The sequence below is a fragment of the Semicossyphus pulcher genome, unplaced genomic scaffold, assembly GCF_022749685.1.
Source record: "Semicossyphus pulcher isolate SPU_LCO1_2020_fin unplaced genomic scaffold, fSemPul1.0.p SCAF_14, whole genome shotgun sequence".
NCBI lineage: Eukaryota > Metazoa > Chordata > Actinopteri > Labriformes > Labridae > Semicossyphus > Semicossyphus pulcher.
Window position 1 is genome coordinate 23,884,019 of NW_027211648.1, and position 17,530 is coordinate 23,901,548.

The 17,530-nt window shown below is 40.2% G+C and overlaps 2 protein-coding genes across 2 annotated transcripts; one reads left to right on the forward strand and one right to left on the reverse strand.

Annotated features, from left to right (window-relative positions):
• Positions 1-1,333: 1,333 nt before the first annotated feature.
• On the reverse strand, positions 1,334-11,498 carry nrde2 (NRDE-2, necessary for RNA interference, domain containing). Its single transcript, XM_069661729.1, has 19 exons — positions 11,419-11,498; positions 10,705-10,810; positions 10,135-10,329; positions 9,871-10,011; positions 9,488-9,753; positions 9,053-9,279; positions 8,457-8,681; positions 8,147-8,336; positions 7,909-8,042; positions 6,350-6,470; positions 6,020-6,192; positions 5,702-5,870; positions 5,387-5,607; positions 4,759-5,251; positions 3,300-3,715; positions 3,019-3,158; positions 2,658-2,799; positions 1,877-1,948; positions 1,334-1,702 (listed from the first exon to the last, which is right to left on the reverse strand). Exons 1-19 carry the CDS (start codon positions 11,477-11,479, stop codon positions 1,577-1,579), a joined length of 3,618 nt encoding a protein of 1,205 aa, XP_069517830.1. The 5' UTR covers positions 11,480-11,498; the 3' UTR covers positions 1,334-1,576.
• A 1,128-nt stretch (positions 11,499-12,626) lies between these two features.
• Positions 12,627-17,003, forward strand: LOC138590818 (tubulin beta-4B chain-like). Its single transcript, XM_069661203.1, has 7 exons — positions 12,627-12,743; positions 12,955-13,063; positions 14,081-14,191; positions 14,429-14,673; positions 14,807-15,129; positions 15,232-15,576; positions 15,742-17,003. Exons 1-7 carry the CDS (start codon positions 12,687-12,689, stop codon positions 15,887-15,889), a joined length of 1,338 nt encoding a protein of 445 aa, XP_069517304.1. The 5' UTR covers positions 12,627-12,686; the 3' UTR covers positions 15,890-17,003.
• The last annotated feature ends 527 nt before the right edge of the window (positions 17,004-17,530 follow it).

Consider the following 17,530-nt stretch of genomic DNA (forward strand, 5'->3'; position numbering starts at 1 on the left):
GCATCAAAAACATAAACAGAAATTGTTATTGTTCTCCAAACCTGTTCCAACTAAAAAAGCTGACTAATTTTACCTACACACTTTGACAACATGTAGGCTTGAAATTAAATGTGAATTATTGTAAATATATATTGTAAATATTGTTATCTATATATTTACTATTTATATAATATTGTTGTACACTTTGATAGGCTTTGCACTGTGGTTCTATTGTCATAAAATATTGCCAAATGAAGAGGAAATAAGGCTATTGTTAGGACCATTTTTCTGGATAAAATGAAAAGCATACCCTTAATTTAAGTAATGGAGATGTTCATTCAAGTGTTTTAACCCAAAAAGATAAATGTTAGCAAATAACTTTGAACGGAGTCTCCTCGTATCAAATCCTTTTTTTTTTTCATCTGCCGAAAGTAACTCTCAAAGTGACGGACTATTTTATGTTACACAGAATATATCCAGGCGGAAGGATACGTTGTAATCGTCACGGCAGACGGCACTGGGGAAGTTGCGGTTTTGTTTTTGAAAGGCGGATTCTTATTGGACAGAGCAAACCCGCAATACTCTGCACGCTGTACAGAGACCGCTGATTGGCCAAGGCGGATCTGCAATGCGTCAAACCACGGCGCGGCAATGATAGAAGGAGGGAGAGACTCAACCGGCACTGTATACAGTGTATCCTGTGGTATGAATATACGAATTGGGTTGATAAAATCTTTCCGGTAGTTCTCAGGTGAGCAGCCGAATACAGTCGCGAGCCACAGAACAGAAATGAATACAAATTACCGCAGATCTTTGGTTTAAAATAAATTGTTAAATAAATGTTATTCTTAAAATAAGTCGTTTTAAATTTATAAAAACAGTATTTTTTTTAATTTAAGTGACATTTTATAGTGGCACTGTTCATATAATGAAAATAATAACTGAAAAAAAGCAAAAAAAATGAATATGACAAGTGAAAGGGACTTTTTAATATTGAAACTTTCACCTCCTTTTCTAATTTTAGTTTCTGTAAGGTTAGTGTCTTTAACTGAGGTACAGGGGTACAATATAATTTAAACTCATTATCATCACCATTGTGTGTCTCAGCCAAGGGGTGTCCAAAGCACTATGAAAAAGTTGAAGCATCTGCATTTGAACATGAACAGTTCAAATTTGATAATCATAACTCTATTACATTTAATGCCATGGCAGTGTCAACATAAAAACATAAATGTGTCCCATTTATCTCTCAATGTGCATGCAGCCTAAGCTCATGCATGAACAAACATACAGCACACAACACATATATGAGAATTCTTATTTATTGACAGTGTCAAGTACAATAACAGTAGTTGTTTGCTGTAAAAATAAATCATTAGTCATAATGTACAAAGGATGGCTCCATGCCCACTTCACTGTTTAATACTACAGCCGTGTGTGTGTGTGTGTGTGTGTGTGTGTGTGTAAGCATGTGAGTTTGTGTGTGTCTACTGCACTGGCCATCAAATGCGCCAATTTGTGGGTTGGCATGTTGCCAGTAAAGTAAACTAAAGTTCTTAAATGAGGTGTGTGTGTGTGTGTGTGTGTTTGTGTGTGTTCAGTCCTCCAGCAGTATATCCAGTTCTTCTAAAGGTAGTCGCAGTCGGAGTTCTTTCTCTGTCATCAAATCTACAAACTCCTGAAGATGCTCGGGGAACAGCTGCACTGCGTCCATGTACAAACCCTGATCACACACGTGCCATACGCACATATTTGCATAAATGCAAATTTATATTTATACACACACACACACAAAGACAGAGAGCAAAATAATTGATTTGTTCAAGTTCAATAATAAAATGATGTAGACAGAGGTCAGCTGCTGTTAGAACATTTTACTTTTATGTCTGTGTCTCACCTTAGCCCAGGGGATATTCTGTAAGGCCTTGTAAAAGATCCCCTTGGCTTTATCAACCTTCCCCTCCGACACCTAAAAATGTGAACACAAAAACATTAGATACATACAGCAGAGACATGTGGCTTTACTGACGGTCAATATTTGGTCTTTGAATTTACACGCATAGTTGTGTTAGTTCATATACTTCTAACTAAGTCAATATTTGGGAGATGAGAAAAAAGGCTAAGGTCAGAGATCAACGAGTTGAAATACACACAGAATAAAATGGGACCTTACTGAAGTGCCCATTTTTGTTTAAACTGAATGAATTTTAAAGTATTTAAAAAAAATCTTTATTTAACATAATTAGAATTCTAAAATGGTACCTTGAAGCGTTCTGGTGCTCCATTTCTTCTGTATAATTTAAGTGGATAATTGACAGGGATGATTAGGCCTTTACTCACTTTCTACTAATAACACTGTTCAGGTGTTGTGATATTTAGTGCCCAAATATATTACTCCTTCACTTTTTAGTCTCATAGATCCCTGATATATAAAGTAATTTCTCAACCAACCTAAAAATGTATATGCCCTTTGCCATGTGTAAGCTTCCATTAGATTCTGTAAAAGTTGACTTTTAAAAAAGAAAAGCGGATATTCTAACTGAAGTCTTTAATCATGACGTAATAAGTATCATTGAATCACTGCTAAATATGATTATGAACTTCCCCTAATTTGTATTTTTCCTTCAACTCACTGTTCAAAAATAGGACATGAGATTAAATAAAACAAAATGGCTCACCAGGAAGTTCATGTACATCCTCCAAAGTAAAGGACAGTGAGCACCCAGCTCTGTTGCTACGGCGCTTTCAAACAGTCCACGTATACGGTTGCTGAGGCCGTTTTCTGGCAGGATGGGCAAGGCAGTGTCATGGCAACAAGACCTATAAACACCACAAAAACATACATATAATACTTGTTTTTAAATCTGATTTAATTATCAAACTATAATGTCAGTTTTGATAGAAAATGTTTGTGGAAGTGAGTTTCGGCTCATCACACAAAAAGATCATGGCATCTTTTAAAGCTGTTGCATATTTTATTCATGTACAGCACAAGAGCAGAATCACGCCGTCACCACCCATCATCTGTTCTGCTCTTACCTCTGAGCAGCGTCCACCAGCTGCTTCCTTTGTTGTTCAGCAACAATGGCAAAGAGGCGTGGCACTACCCCGCTGTTGTCCCTGCTTATAGAGTGAAAAAAACGACGTGCCCGGCCAGCACTGTGGTATCGGTTCTCCACCTGAAACGCAGATGGTATAAGGATCATCCTGATAAAATAGACAAGGCCTAACTCAGTTGAGAAGAAGTGTTAAGATCTATGAAAACACTAAAAAAGTGTCTGATTTGGTCTGAAGCCATAATGATTAAAAACTATGCTTACCTGTACATATATGCTCCAGAGAGGGGCGCTGTTGGACCAGGTGGAGAGGGCAGAGGTCAGCGTCTGTCGCAGTGTTGCCAGTGGAAACACACTGATGCTGTTGTGGTACCTGAGCAACGCTGCCTGCTGCACTGCTAACTCCTCACACTCTGAGGCTAGCCTATTGACACAGTGCCGGCTGGTGTGACTGCCATCAACTGCAGACTGGCTAGCATCGGTGCTAGCAAGGTCGGCTTCTTCATTAGTGTTAAGCTGTTTGACAAGTGTCAGCGTGCGGTGCAGCTCCTCCATCCTCTCTCTAGCCTGGCTGTAGACAGTGCTAGCTGCCTGGATGCCCATTGTGAGGTACTGGAACAGAGCGTAGCAGCCCACCAGGCCTCTCAGCCTCAGCTTCTCTCCCAGCAGGTCCTCTTCAGCTGGTGGTAGAAAAATGAAAGAATAGAAGAAAGATCATGTTAGGAAGACATTCAGAGCTGTCATAACAGGAAAAAGCTCAGGTGTTCTGCAACCACTATTTGTCATCTACAAGAAACATGAGACTTTAGCTCCACTCAGAAGTTACGTTTTGTTGCTGTACAGAAATCTATCAGACCCAGTGGTACACATTGTTAAATGTATAAAATGTAATAAATCAACGTGGAAGCCAGTTGGTCCCATTAGTTGAAAATACTTTTGTTCTTTTGAAAACACAATGTGGAATATTTGTCCTAAAGGGTCTCTCAATCAAAACAAAAGATGTTTTTAACGATGAAGTAGTGTGACCATGGGAATAGTTGTATTCATTGTCAAACAACCAACATTTAAGTCTATTAAAGTCTGTCTGATATGACTCAAGCAGAAATCATTTTTATGGACTATGTAAGTTTGAATCTAAGTAACATTGCTGTATGTAATTTCAAAGTAATGATATAGCTGCAAGAAAAGTAACTAGTTAACAAATGTTACTCTGAAAGACGCGACCAAATTAAACACACCATTACATTTTAAAAATTTCAGACTTCAGACAAACTGTGTTTTAAAAATGTCGGAAACATACGGAGCTATATACATATGCAACTTAAACAAATATATATGTGCTGAGGTATTAGAATTGGTATTATTACAATAACTGGTGCTTATAATAACTTATTGTTGAATTTTGTTGTTTCTTTTTTAGACCAGTATAAGTATAAAGCCAGCAAATTATTTTATTGAATGCGATGGTTAGATGTTTTGCAAAGTTTCAAATCTCTGCGAGTTGCTTTATATATTGTACTAAAAATATCAGAAACGTTGAATACATAGAACTAATGATAATAAGCATTCATTAAACTAAACCAGTGATTGTATGTTTGAAAAAAAAAAGGAAGAAACATTGAGTGAACTGGAACTCTAGAAAATGCTACTGATATGGTCCTTTTGTAAGACACAATTAGCATATCTTGAAGAGATAATGAAACACATTGAGGTGCAGGTTAACCTTTTCCGTTGGAATTGCAGTTGTGGAGGTTTTGGTTCAGGGCTGATAAGCTGGCTGTCAGAGTCTGTTCATAAGACCTCCTGGCTTTCAGGATGGAAACCGGAGAGAGAGACTGGGAGGATGAAGAAGATGAAAAGGTTCCTTCTGCTAGCCTGGTTAGCACACACACAGCTGGAGACACAGTAACGTCAGTGAGTCCTCCTCCTTTTACACCTGCCCCATCCTCCACCTCCAGCTGGGCCCACAGCAGACACAGCTCACAGAATGAGGGGCTCCTCAGCCCTTTGGTGCCCCCTATCGCTGTGGATGTGGAGAAGACTTTGCGAGCCTCATCCAGGTTGCCCAGCATCCACTCCAAATGGGCATACTCCCGCCACAGTACCAATGACGAGCGGTTGTCAGGTTCTTTGAGAAGTTGCTTGGCGACCCGCTTGCTGCTCTTGCCCTGGGAGCGAAGCCGCTTTTTTTTGCTGCCACGCAGGCAACGCAAGACCTGGGGCACACATAAACAAAGAAGTTAATGGACACATTTCTTTGATTTGAAACTAAAACCTTAACTTGAAACTTTGACATTAAATCTTTTTTTCTAATTTTAGTATAACTTAGAGTCTGATTAACAAAACCCCACCTTAAGTTTCTCATACTGCATCCAGCTGAGTGACAAGGCGGCTCGGTGGTGGGCAGGAAGAATAGGTTGGATCATACTGAAAACATTGGTAACAAACCTCTCCCCCTGCTTCCCAAGCCCCACCCACTTCCTTGTTCCCAGGAGAGTGGTCATGTGACCTACAGAGTTAACACCAGGGTCAGGTAGGTTGTGGGAGGTCAGAGGACGGCTGAGCTCATTACCTATGATGTGACACGGAGAAAGATTTGTTGATGCCTGCTTAGATTTTAAGACTTTAATTAACTGGGATTTTTTTTCTTATGGTGTCATTTTTACCCTGAGTGAGGAGAGAAAGGTTCTCCAGGAGCAGGCCAGGCTGACAGGGGGCAGAGAGCACAGGGTCTACAGGCAGCCCCAAGAATGAGAAGAAATGGAGAAGTAGACGGTGCTGGAGTTCTGGTGAAGATAGACAAATAAGGGATTGACCGATGTCATCAAACAACACCTAAAGTTGGAGAGAGAGAGAGAGAGAGAGACAAAAAAAGTCAAACAAAATGGTCACGTCTATTTATATTCTACATTTCAACATATTGTAAATTGCACCCAAACATCCCAAACATCCCAAACATGAGCAGAGTGACTTTAAACTGGTACCTGTCTGTCTGGGTCCTCACAGTCCTCTTCTGATTGGCCCTTGGCTTTGTCAGGCCTCCAGGGCAGCCACTGAGCTGCTTCACGAGACGGCTCCACATCCAACCAGACTGTCCCTCTTGGCTTGTTTCGATCCTTCACCTCCTCCTCGTCCTCTTCCTCGTCCTCTTCTTCCTCTGTGGACACACAAACATACGGACAAGAACATGGAACTTATTGTCTTGTTATTTATAATATTCTAGGCCACAAATGTAGAGAATATTTCAGGGTTAACCTCAACAGTAAATCAAGGAAAGCATGCCTCAAATATAAGTAGATGTGTGGGTGTTGTACCTGCATTGGGTTGTAACCACCCTCCTTTCTCCTGTTGTTTCATCCAGGCTTTCCAACCTCTGGCCCCCAACTCTCCAACCCTCGCCTCCCCGCTGTCCCAGAACGGCTCAAAGAATTCAACCTGAACAAAGACATGAAAATATAAACTGAAAGATTCCATTTTTGCTTTATTTACATTATTGGAGCTCTGTTGTGTATTCTTTTGTATTTTGACAATGCCTGTACCCACAAAAAATGGCCATCTATGTGTGTAGAGGAGCAAATTTCTAAGTACTATGAATGAAAAAAAGTGACAAGGCGCTAGCATGCATGTGTGCCTTCCTGTACACGCACTGTATATACAAAAAAATGAGAAGCTAACTGTACATGCTCCCTAGCAATACTAGTGGTAAAAAAAGAATTAAGCTAACCTGTTTCTGTCCTAATACATTTACCAGCATATTTTAATGCTCACAAACATGTTGTGACGCAATTACAAAAAGTGTAGGTCATGTGCTGGAGTATTTCTTGGCCTTGGCACAGTAATGTTTCATCCTCATATAGATCCTCATATAGATCGCTAGACTCCCAAAAGCAACTGCACCCAGCCAAGACAGAGAAAAAGTGTTATGTTAAAAGTATAATCTCTATTTACAGATGTAGGCAGGGGTGTGAATTTTTAGTACAGGAAGTGTTCTTGTTTATGTTTGTGATACGTATCACGTATCAGCAGGCTGTGGCATATACAGGAAAACAGTCTGTCTGGTGAGCAAAAGCAGACATAATGTACTCCACCATAATGACATCCCGGCTCCCATCAGTGACCATCTGACAACAATTTGGCTTCTTATTAGTCTCTATAAACAGATATCTGCATGCAAGTGCAGCTAACAATCCGTTCTAGATCAAAAATTCAACTTGAGATAAATTCTCTTCCTCAAATGAATGAATGAAATGATCGATCCGACCTCCGTTCAACAAACAAGCATTTTACAGTAGTTCTTCTTCAGACCTGACAAAGCTTCATCTTTACTTTTTACAAATCTGCATCACAATGTGGAAATTTCGGCAAACTTAAGACCCATTAATAAAAGTAAATCACAAGAAAAGTGGTTTCTTTTTCTGGTTCATAACGCTGAAGTAATCCAGAGTTCAGCCTCTGTGTAACTTACTATTTACAGTGAAACTGAGACTCATCAGAAACAGATGAACAGGCGCTCCTCCGGGGGATGTAATGACCCAAGAAAATGATGCCGTTTATTTTGCTGTCATATCTGGGGGGGGGCTTAAGTTGCTAACAGGACTGTGACCAATGCAGCGCACAGAAAAGGACGTTTTGGCTGCAAGTACTTATTGCTAAACACTGGCTAAACCAGAACGCCGAAATGTTCACCGCCACTCCCACAGGCTATATCATTGTCAGACTATAGCCGATGGGTTCCATAGTAGCAAAAAGTCACCTTGTAGATTATGATCTAGTTTAATGGTTACATTTTAATTAGATTTAAAGAAATACTAAACCCCAATTTAGATCAAGAGCTGTGCAGTTTTGGTGCTTTAGTGTCTGTGTGTGGGTTTACCTGCTGCTTGGTGGACATTTTTTGAACACCGTCAGGTTTGAAGAAAGTGAAGTCGATCATGGCCTGAAACAGAGAAATGGCTTTCTCTGAGTGACCAGACTGACGCAGAAAATGACACTGCTGAGTGAAGATATCTGGACAGAAAGAAAAGACCACCAAATTTCCAGTAAGCATTGAGCATACAACACAAAAAAGGTTTTAACAAAAACTGGTAAATGCTGAACTAAATCCGTGTTACCTAACATATCCTCCTCAATCCCTGGCTGGGCTGGGTGGGAGACCATGCTGCCGTCACGTACAGCACTGAGCGTACTGAGACACTTCCCATAGGCAGAGTTGACTTTTGAAACAGTGAAGTTGCTGAAGTAGCTCTGAGTGAACAGCAGATACTTCCTCCACAAGGGGCCACTGTTTGGGTGGAGGAACACCTTAAATACAATAGATTAAACCTCTCATTAGAATGTCTATAAACCACACGTGATCATATTTCAACACACACAACAGCAATGAGTGATTTAAATGAAAGCACAGAAAGACTGTAGACTGACAAGTTTCTTCCATTCTTTAGCAAGAAGTGAGGGCTCCCAGAGCTCCTGGCAGATCCTGAGCCGTTCCAGCTGCAGATCTATGCAGCTTGGGTTGGTGGCAATGGCACGATCTGCGATGCTCAGCTTTTTTTCAAGGACCGCTCGATAGGAAGACTTGCGCCGCTCAACCAAATCGCTGCCCTGTTGTTCCTCCTCACCTCCAAACGCTGTTGCACTCAGCTCATCCTATAGTGGCAGTGGAGATGATAAAGTTTAGAAGTACTATTGCATGGAAAAAACAAAAAGGGGAATTCATGTATTTATAAAGCTTATATTTTGGTCCTAGATTGCTTCAGACTGCGGTTGCAAAACAGACTGTAGTGGCTGCATTGCAATGCTCTCTTTAAACCCACCAGACCACATTATCAAAAACAGTAATTTTCCATTGCCAAACCCAGGAGTTCATGGTCTCCAGCTACCTTGATCACGTTACTGCACATAGACATTTATGTAAACATAAACATACTGAAAAGCACATGACTGCAGTTCAAAACTATTTCTAAGACAACTGAAGATTAAGCAAAAGTCTACATGAGAACAAAGCAAAGTCTTAATACCTGGTATCTTATGAAGTTTATCCATAGCTGTGTGTCGGCCGGCTGCTCTCTGAGCCGCCTGTTAAACTCTTCAGTCCTCCCAGCCAAAAGTGCTGCACACTGCCCGGTCTGTGTGTCCTGCTTCTCCTGCTCTGTCTGGTCCTGCTGTCCCTTCCCCTGCAACCAGAGGGTTGTGGAGGAGTCATACACACCAAGGGGATTTACTGATGACGTCTGCACTCTGTCACCTGGATTAAGACATTGAAGTTTCAAGTTAAATGTGTGGAATTCATGAAAAGATAAAAATTATGTGTTACTTTGGGTATCGTAACTTATTACCTGTTGAGAATGTGAGAGCCGAAAAAATGTTATTCCATTCTACTGCAACAAGAGCTTTTGAAATAACTACCCAAACTTTTGTTGTGTGGTGTTTGAACTTGTGGCAAAGTCTCTTACCCATCTCTCCTCCTTTGTTCTCCTTAACATTCTCCAGTGGAAGGAAGGAGGGGTGGCTGATGGCATCGCTGCACTCTGGAATTGTTGCTAATGCAGGAACAGGGGGCTCGGACCTCAGCACCTGGCGACTAACTGTAGAGAAGTATCTGTCTGTTGCTTTCTTCTTGTCCGCGCCTTTCTGTTTCTTATTTGACTCTGTATCATCCCAGCTGACTCCCTGTCTGCGAGGGTCCAGACCCAGGGATGAGTAGCCTTTCCTCTTATACCTGGCACAGTTTCAAATGACCATTGAAATAATAAAACACTGCATATTTATCCAAGTTAACATTTGTTTTGCAACTTTAGGCTTCAAAGCTGCTTCCAGTAAATGGAATTTGCCTTACCTGGCTACATCTCCTCTGTACAGGGACTTATATGTCCAGTTGGCTGCGTCTGCTTTACAGTCCACACAGAACGGCTGCTCAGTGGGCGATTGGAGGTCATCCAACCAGGAGAAACGGCTTGCTATTGGAGCAAGATGGGGACTGCAAGGGTGCAAACATGAACCCACAAACACACCAATGGTAAATACAGAGCAGAGGTAAGGCAGTGCTACTGTGTAGAGAATTAAGAGTGTAAGCATGTGTGGTGCAAATGTGTGTCCATACCCAGCTTCCTCTTCTTCCCTTTTGAGGTCACTGGGGTAAATGGTGTCAGAGTCAGACCCAGTGCTGTCTGAATACCTCCCACTCTTCTTTTTGTGTTTTTTCTTCTTTTTCCTCTTCTTTTCACTCTTCTTTTTTTTCTTTTTGGGTGGCACATTACCCTCCTCCTCCTCTGCAGAGCTTACATCTTTTCCTACACTGAAGATTATAAGGTATAAACACAATGTTAATGCAAGTCAGACAAGTAAATAACATCTTCACTCAAAAAACATGCCTCCAGGCAAATTTAAAATGTATTTTATTTTAACTTTAAAGTACTTTAAATGGAAGTAATGATAGAATAGCAAATTTCTAAACAGCGTTTAAAATGTTAAGAAAAACAGGTGCATAAAGTGGAATAGTAACAAGGAAAAATGCTCGTAATAGGATCAGAAAAATGTAATTAAAGAGTGGCATAGAAGCATAGGTGATTATCAAAGTCCAAATTAAATATTAAAACGATAAAGATACTACAAAGACTGTCTAATACTGTGTCTGCAAACAAAGAAACTAGCCTATGTTTTATAACTGTACCTTGACTCCCTCTTGCTCAGGCTCTCATTGGTTTTCTCAGCAAACCGATTATGCAGGGTGAGGGCATCTCCGGTCTGAAAACTCTTATTTTTTAGCCAGTCTAATTCTAAAAGGAGAGATAGGACCAAAAAAAAGAGTATTATTCAGTAATGAGGAGAATTAAAAGATCATTATGGTGATTTATGATTCACTGATAGTGTTTATAGCGAGTGTGGTGTCAAGGTTGTTATTGGTCGTCTTAATCTTGTGCTGGGACATCATACACTATTATTAGTAATAACACATTTCAGCAAATCTCTCATTTACTTATACAGAAAATTAGATGGAGACGCTATTGCCAGACAATTGGTAATTACAGAAGTCAGAGACCAAACTTAATGAACTCATTCAGTGCAGAAATGACACTTTGAACACTTTGATTTGTCTAATGTGCAAATGGGACGCTACCACTATTTGTAAGAAAAACAATCATCATATGATGCACTTGCTTTGAGAAGAAACAGCTTAGCGGAATGTAAAATAATTGATAAGTTAGATAAGTTAAATAATGATTAAGTCCGTCGCTCAGCTTCAACGACAGGCAGACGTTGACACAGCTACTGTCAGCTAGCTCGCGGTTTACTGAGTTTGTTTATCTTCTTAACATAATAATGCAAAGTATTTAGAAGAATAAGAATCGATATGAAAACGTGTGCAGCATGAAGGGCTGATTACCTTTGGACGAATCTTCAACTTTGCTGGTCACTTCTTCAGCAAAAGCTGGAAACAGAGCCATGACAGCAGAGTCGCATACAAACAGTCGCATACAAACAGTCGCATGAATATGACGTCACGCTCGTTGTCTACTGAAATAAAATGATCAATTTATAAGAAGATTGTACTTTTGGTTTCTTTGTTTCAGTTTAGGTGTTGATTTTATGAAGACATTTTTATTAACAAATGTCGTTCGTTTCAATATTTTTTTCTTTACTTAACTCCCAGTAATGTAAAAAATACACAGAGTTTATTATGAACAATAAAATATGTTGCTGCATTTCGGAAAATGATTTAATTCAATCTACCATTTTTTCCTTTTAACTCTTTTATATGTCATATTCACCTCACTTAAATATCATGGCATTAGAGCGAAAACTGACATTTTGTCACGTGTATGATTTAGTTAACCAACACAGCTTTGGAAAGATTTCTTATTTTAATCTTTTTTATTTAAAATTGAACAAGTCACTGCAATGCCAGCCAACTCTGTGGTAACACTTAGCTCACAGGTGTACAGGTGGTCTCTGTTCGAACCTTCTACTCAGGAAATGTTTTAACTATAGATTTTAACACTCCCCATCTCCCTCTTGTGGTGAACAACTTATTCCATTCTTGTCTTCCATAGTGACCTTACATATAGGATTAGCCTACATGACACTCAATAAGCTTGGAATCTAACTAAATCATGATTATGTCGTCTTCAAAATATGTATGGCAACATAATGACGTGTTTCTTGGGGCTTACTGATTTTGTTGAATACTACTTGGTTAGACAGAGTTTGGGAAAGTAAAGTCATAAGGTAACGACTCTCGTGTTTCATGTGAAGTTTATCGATATGAACAGCAGGGAGGCTAGAGATCAATGCCATGATTACATTTCTTGTAAGGTTTTATGGAGACCAGTTTTTAGATTTAAGCACGTTTGCACACGCAAGGAAGGTAACGTTTATTGCGTACATGGAAAAATGCTGTTATTGAATTCTTTTTTTGTGTTACCAAGACAACGGATCTCCTAAAGCGCCATCCAGTCAGAACTCGATAAAAATTTTCACTCGACCAATGAGATCTCTGGTGTGCTTTGAGTGACAGTTACTTGGTCCAATTGCGTGTATCAGCTGTTTGTATTTGGCAATACTCCTGCCTCTCAGGTTAGTCCGTTGCTTGAGTACTAGAGCGGTTACAACGTTGTCTGTTTCGGTTAGTGAAAAGTTAAAACACTCGACAAAATGAGGGAAATTGTACATCTGCAGGCCGGCCAGTGTGGAAATCAAATTGGCGCCAAGGTAAGAATATCTTTTGTTTCAAACACAACTGTTAAACTAACTGTAAAAGAGCATTAATCTATAATTTGGTTTGGGCGGGCTGATAAATGAGCTAACTGGGCTACAGAGCTAATGATAGCCTAGCGGCCCACCTAACCTATGGGTTTCGCAATGCTGCTTAGTTAGCCAGCCAATTTAAATGTTGCCCTTTATTCTCTTTTTCCGACTGCAGTTCTGGGAGGTGATAAGTGACGAACATGGAATCGACCCGTCCGGGACATACCATGGGGACAGCGATCTGCAGCTGGAACGGATCAACGTGTATTACAACGAAGCATCAGGTTAACTCCACTTTGCTAAAGCTTCCGATCTACATAGTTAGATAATCGAATTTCTAAGGGAGCCAAGGTAATTCAATACCATCCGGAAGGCTTGATAGTACCGTAACCATCCTGCAAGGGGTCCTTGTCCCGCTGGAAGTCACTGGAAGGCCTGAATGCTTGATTCACCTTCCTGGTTACTGTCGCCCCGTTTCCGCGATACAACAAATCAACAAACCTTCAGCTAACGACAAAATCCCAAACTCCCAAAAGACAACTGACTCTACCACTGAGCCACAGCCACCTCAATAGGTTATAGGCATATGTTTTACTTGGCTGCAATGAAATGCCATCCAAACATTGTAGAGTAGAATAGAACTTTATTAATCCCAAAGTTACAGTAAAAAACGTGAAATACAAAATAATTCAAATATAAGGGAAATATACAATATAAAGTGTATAGAAGTTAAATGGAGAGAGACAGTGCCTAATATAATAACAATAGTACAGTAAGATATTTACAAAATAAAGCTAAGTAAAAAGTAATGGTGGCAGTTACATTGACAGTCATATATCAATGAAAATAAGAAGTAATGAAAATCTTATATTGCACAAAATAAATTAAGACATTTAAATAAGATAAATATGTAATAGTGCATGGTAATTTAAAAAAAAAAAGGTATATTGCACAGGATAGTGAAAGTTATGTAATTAAGCAAGTAAGTAATTATATCATCATTAATATAATAAAACAATAATGTTTCATAGTTAATATCAAACAGGTGGCCCATTGTCAAATGTGCATAAGCCTAACTTAGCTCAAAATAATCGACATTCCAATCTGCTTTCAAAGCACTGAATAAGAAGTTGTCTCCTCTACACACATGAGCCTTTCTTTAGTCATCATTTCAAAGTATTTATTTCACATTAACAACAAGGACACTGTGAACGTCTTTGCTCTAGTATTTGTTTCAGCATGTATTATGTCAATTCTTTTGTACCTTTCAATAATTTGTCTACCTGTGTTTTCATCACAAGGTGGCAAGTATGTCCCCCGTGCAGTGCTGGTGGACTTGGAGCCAGGCACAATGGATTCTGTGAGGTCTGGTCCCTTTGGCCAAATCTTTAGACCCGACAATTTTGTCTTCGGTAAGAATTTCAGATTTCAGTCATTTATATTTGATTTAGCTTGGATTGATGAAATGCCCATACTGTGATAGCTGTAAAGTAGTTTTCCACACCTCAGCTAGAGAAAGTAACACTTTCAATGTATGCACAACACAGTGCAAGTAAATGGTGTGATGGAGTCATATTTCAAGTAGAATTAGATCCAGGAAGTGTTGGCTCCACAGCTGTGATAGATTTCTGTATTTGCATGTAACACAGGCCAGAGCGGAGCAGGTAATAACTGGGCTAAAGGCCACTACACTGAGGGAGCCGAGCTGGTGGACTCGGTCCTTGATGTGGTGAGGAAGGAGGCTGAGAGCTGCGACTGCCTCCAGGGCTTCCAGCTCACACACTCCCTGGGAGGAGGCACTGGCTCTGGCATGGGGACGCTGCTCATCAGCAAAATCCGAGAGGAGTATCCAGACCGCATCATGAACACTTTTAGTGTGGTGCCCTCACCTAAGGTTCATATAATACATATTCCTATTTTAAAGCAATATATATTTCTCCTTCCTGAAGCCTGTCTGTTCTTTAATGCTGTCGTCCCTTCTTCTCTCTTTCACTTCTCTCTCTCTCTCTCTCTCTCTCTCCCTCCAGGTGTCAGACACAGTGGTAGAGCCATACAATGCCACCCTTTCCGTCCACCAGCTGGTCGAGAACACAGATGAGACCTACTGCATTGATAATGAGGCCCTGTATGACATCTGCTTCCGCACTCTGAAGCTCACCACGCCCACCTATGGCGACCTCAACCACCTTGTCTCAGCCACCATGAGCGGGGTGACCACCTGCCTGCGCTTCCCTGGCCAGCTCAATGCTGATTTGAGGAAACTGGCCGTTAACATGGTACCCTTCCCCCGGCTGCACTTCTTCATGCCAGGCTTTGCCCCCCTGACCAGCCGGGGCAGCCAGCAGTACAGGTAGATAGCCAGGAGCCTGCTTTTTACAGACTTTATCACACCCTTAGGTTGTTTTAAAGCTTGTGAAATTAATCACAATTTAATTGTCTTTTCCTTTTCAAGGGCATTGACAGTTCCTGAACTCACCCAGCAGATGTTCGATTCCAAGAACATGATGGCAGCTTGCGACCCCCGCCACGGGCGCTACCTTACAGTTGCTGCCATCTTCCGAGGCCGCATGTCCATGAAGGAGGTGGACGAGCAGATGTTGAACGTGCAGAACAAGAACAGCAGCTACTTTGTAGAATGGATCCCCAACAACGTCAAGACAGCCGTCTGTGACATCCCTCCCCGCGGCCTCAAGATGGCCGCCACCTTTATCGGCAACAGCACAGCCATTCAGGAGCTGTTCAAGCGCATCTCTGAGCAGTTCACTGCTATGTTTAGGCGCAAAGCCTTCCTCCACTGGTGAGTAAAAGTAGCATCATGTCAAGACAGTGCAGGTGTCCTTGTGTTTGTGCATGACATTACCTAGGATTCATACAGACATTACATAAAATCCATAATACAAAACTTTTTTAGACTTAAGCTAATTTGTCAGAATGTATTCAATAATGTATTTATTTGTTTCAGGTACACTGGTGAAGGCATGGATGAGATGGAGTTCACAGAGGCTGAGAGCAACATGAATGACCTGGTGTCTGAGTACCAACAGTACCAGGATGCCACTGCTGAGGAAGAGGGCGAGTTTGAGGAGGAGGGCGAGGAGGACATGGCCTAGACGCGTTCCATGACCTTTTCGTTACTATGCAATAGGAAGGGCTGGGCAATTTGGTTCAAATCAGTGTCACAATGATTCAAAATTATGTTGAAAAAAATTCCAGCCTTGAGATGTCAGATGATAAAACTGAGTTCCTGTCCAGTCTTTGTTAGAGTGCAAATGATTTCTCCAGTCTTGAGTTTTAAATGTTGTCTGTTGTTTTCACACTGATTTTGCTGTCGGGAGTTCTCTTCACCCTGCCTGTTTTGGATGTGAATGCTTCTTATCTCTCCTTTTCTGTTCAGAGAATACCCCCTCCCCCCATATATTCACACGGCAAAACAAACACTTGGAACACACTTTTACAATTGTAAGAAGATTTTGGGCAATTGACTGGCTAAGCATTTAACATTACTTACCCTGTTGGTGCTGTTGTGAAACTATGTAAATGATCATGGCACTCTTTGCTGAATTTGACAAGTATTCTGTTTGATGTGGAATCCCAGCTAGCAGGGAACGTCTAATTATGTTTGAAAGAAAATGTTTTAATCTAATATTCGAAGAACGTTTTAAGGATGTTTATCATTTCAAATAAAATTCTTGTAACGTTGAAAAGTAAAGTAAGACAACGTTTTAACTGCAACATTCTGAAGATATTTTCAGGATGTTATTGAGGCCTGGGATGTCAGAACGCCTTTTATAAAACTTTTGCTCAATGTTACATAAAAACAAAGGTAGAACATGCTTACTGCAACATTCTGAGGATCTTTGCAGGATGTTAGTATGGCTTGAACTATCAGAACATGATTTATAAAACGTTCCTGAAATGTGATTTGAACGTTCTCCTACTATTAAAAGGAACAGTCTGGGAACCCAATAAAAACTTCCTGCTCAAAACATTATCAGGTCATTGCACGAAACATTCTCAGAACGTTCTTAGAACAAAACATTTCTAGCTGGGATGTCTCTGTTGGCAGAAGAAATAATTTCATTTATTAAAGGAAAAAACTACAGTTAAAATGCACTTCAAGACTGAAAGCTTTAAGTAGTATCAGTAGCTGATCGCTGTAACATTATTCTTACTATCCTGGTTGTTGACATTAAACACATTTTAATAAAGACTGAATTGGTGCAATGCTTCGTTGATTTCTAATACTTTTATCTACTTATAATCGCAGTTTGGGCATTTGATCACAAACGATGATAGAAGAAAACATGATATTCTTGTGTTTTATCTGGATTTAATCTCAGCCTACTGATATATTTAACAAGAAACCACTGCAAGAAAAGAAAAGCAGAATGTAAAAACAGATTGTGTTTAAGTGTGTGATACTTCAAATTAGGGTCACACAAGACCCTTATTATTATATTTTCAAAAAACACCTAATAAAAAAGGAGATGTAGACATGGGGAATAAATTGACAAAGTCATGAAAAATTGGAATGATAGAATCAAGCACCTTTGAGATAAGGACAAAACACTCCTCATTGCTAATGCGGGATCAGTTATAAAACAGTGTTGCTATCATCACTTACCGGAACAAACTACCTTCTTGTGGTAGCACGGGGCACTTATGTAAGAAGAGAGGCAGATTAGTCATCCAATTATTTCATTTGGCTTAAATGACATGATTAGATGGACTTAGCACAGGCCTACTTCAGC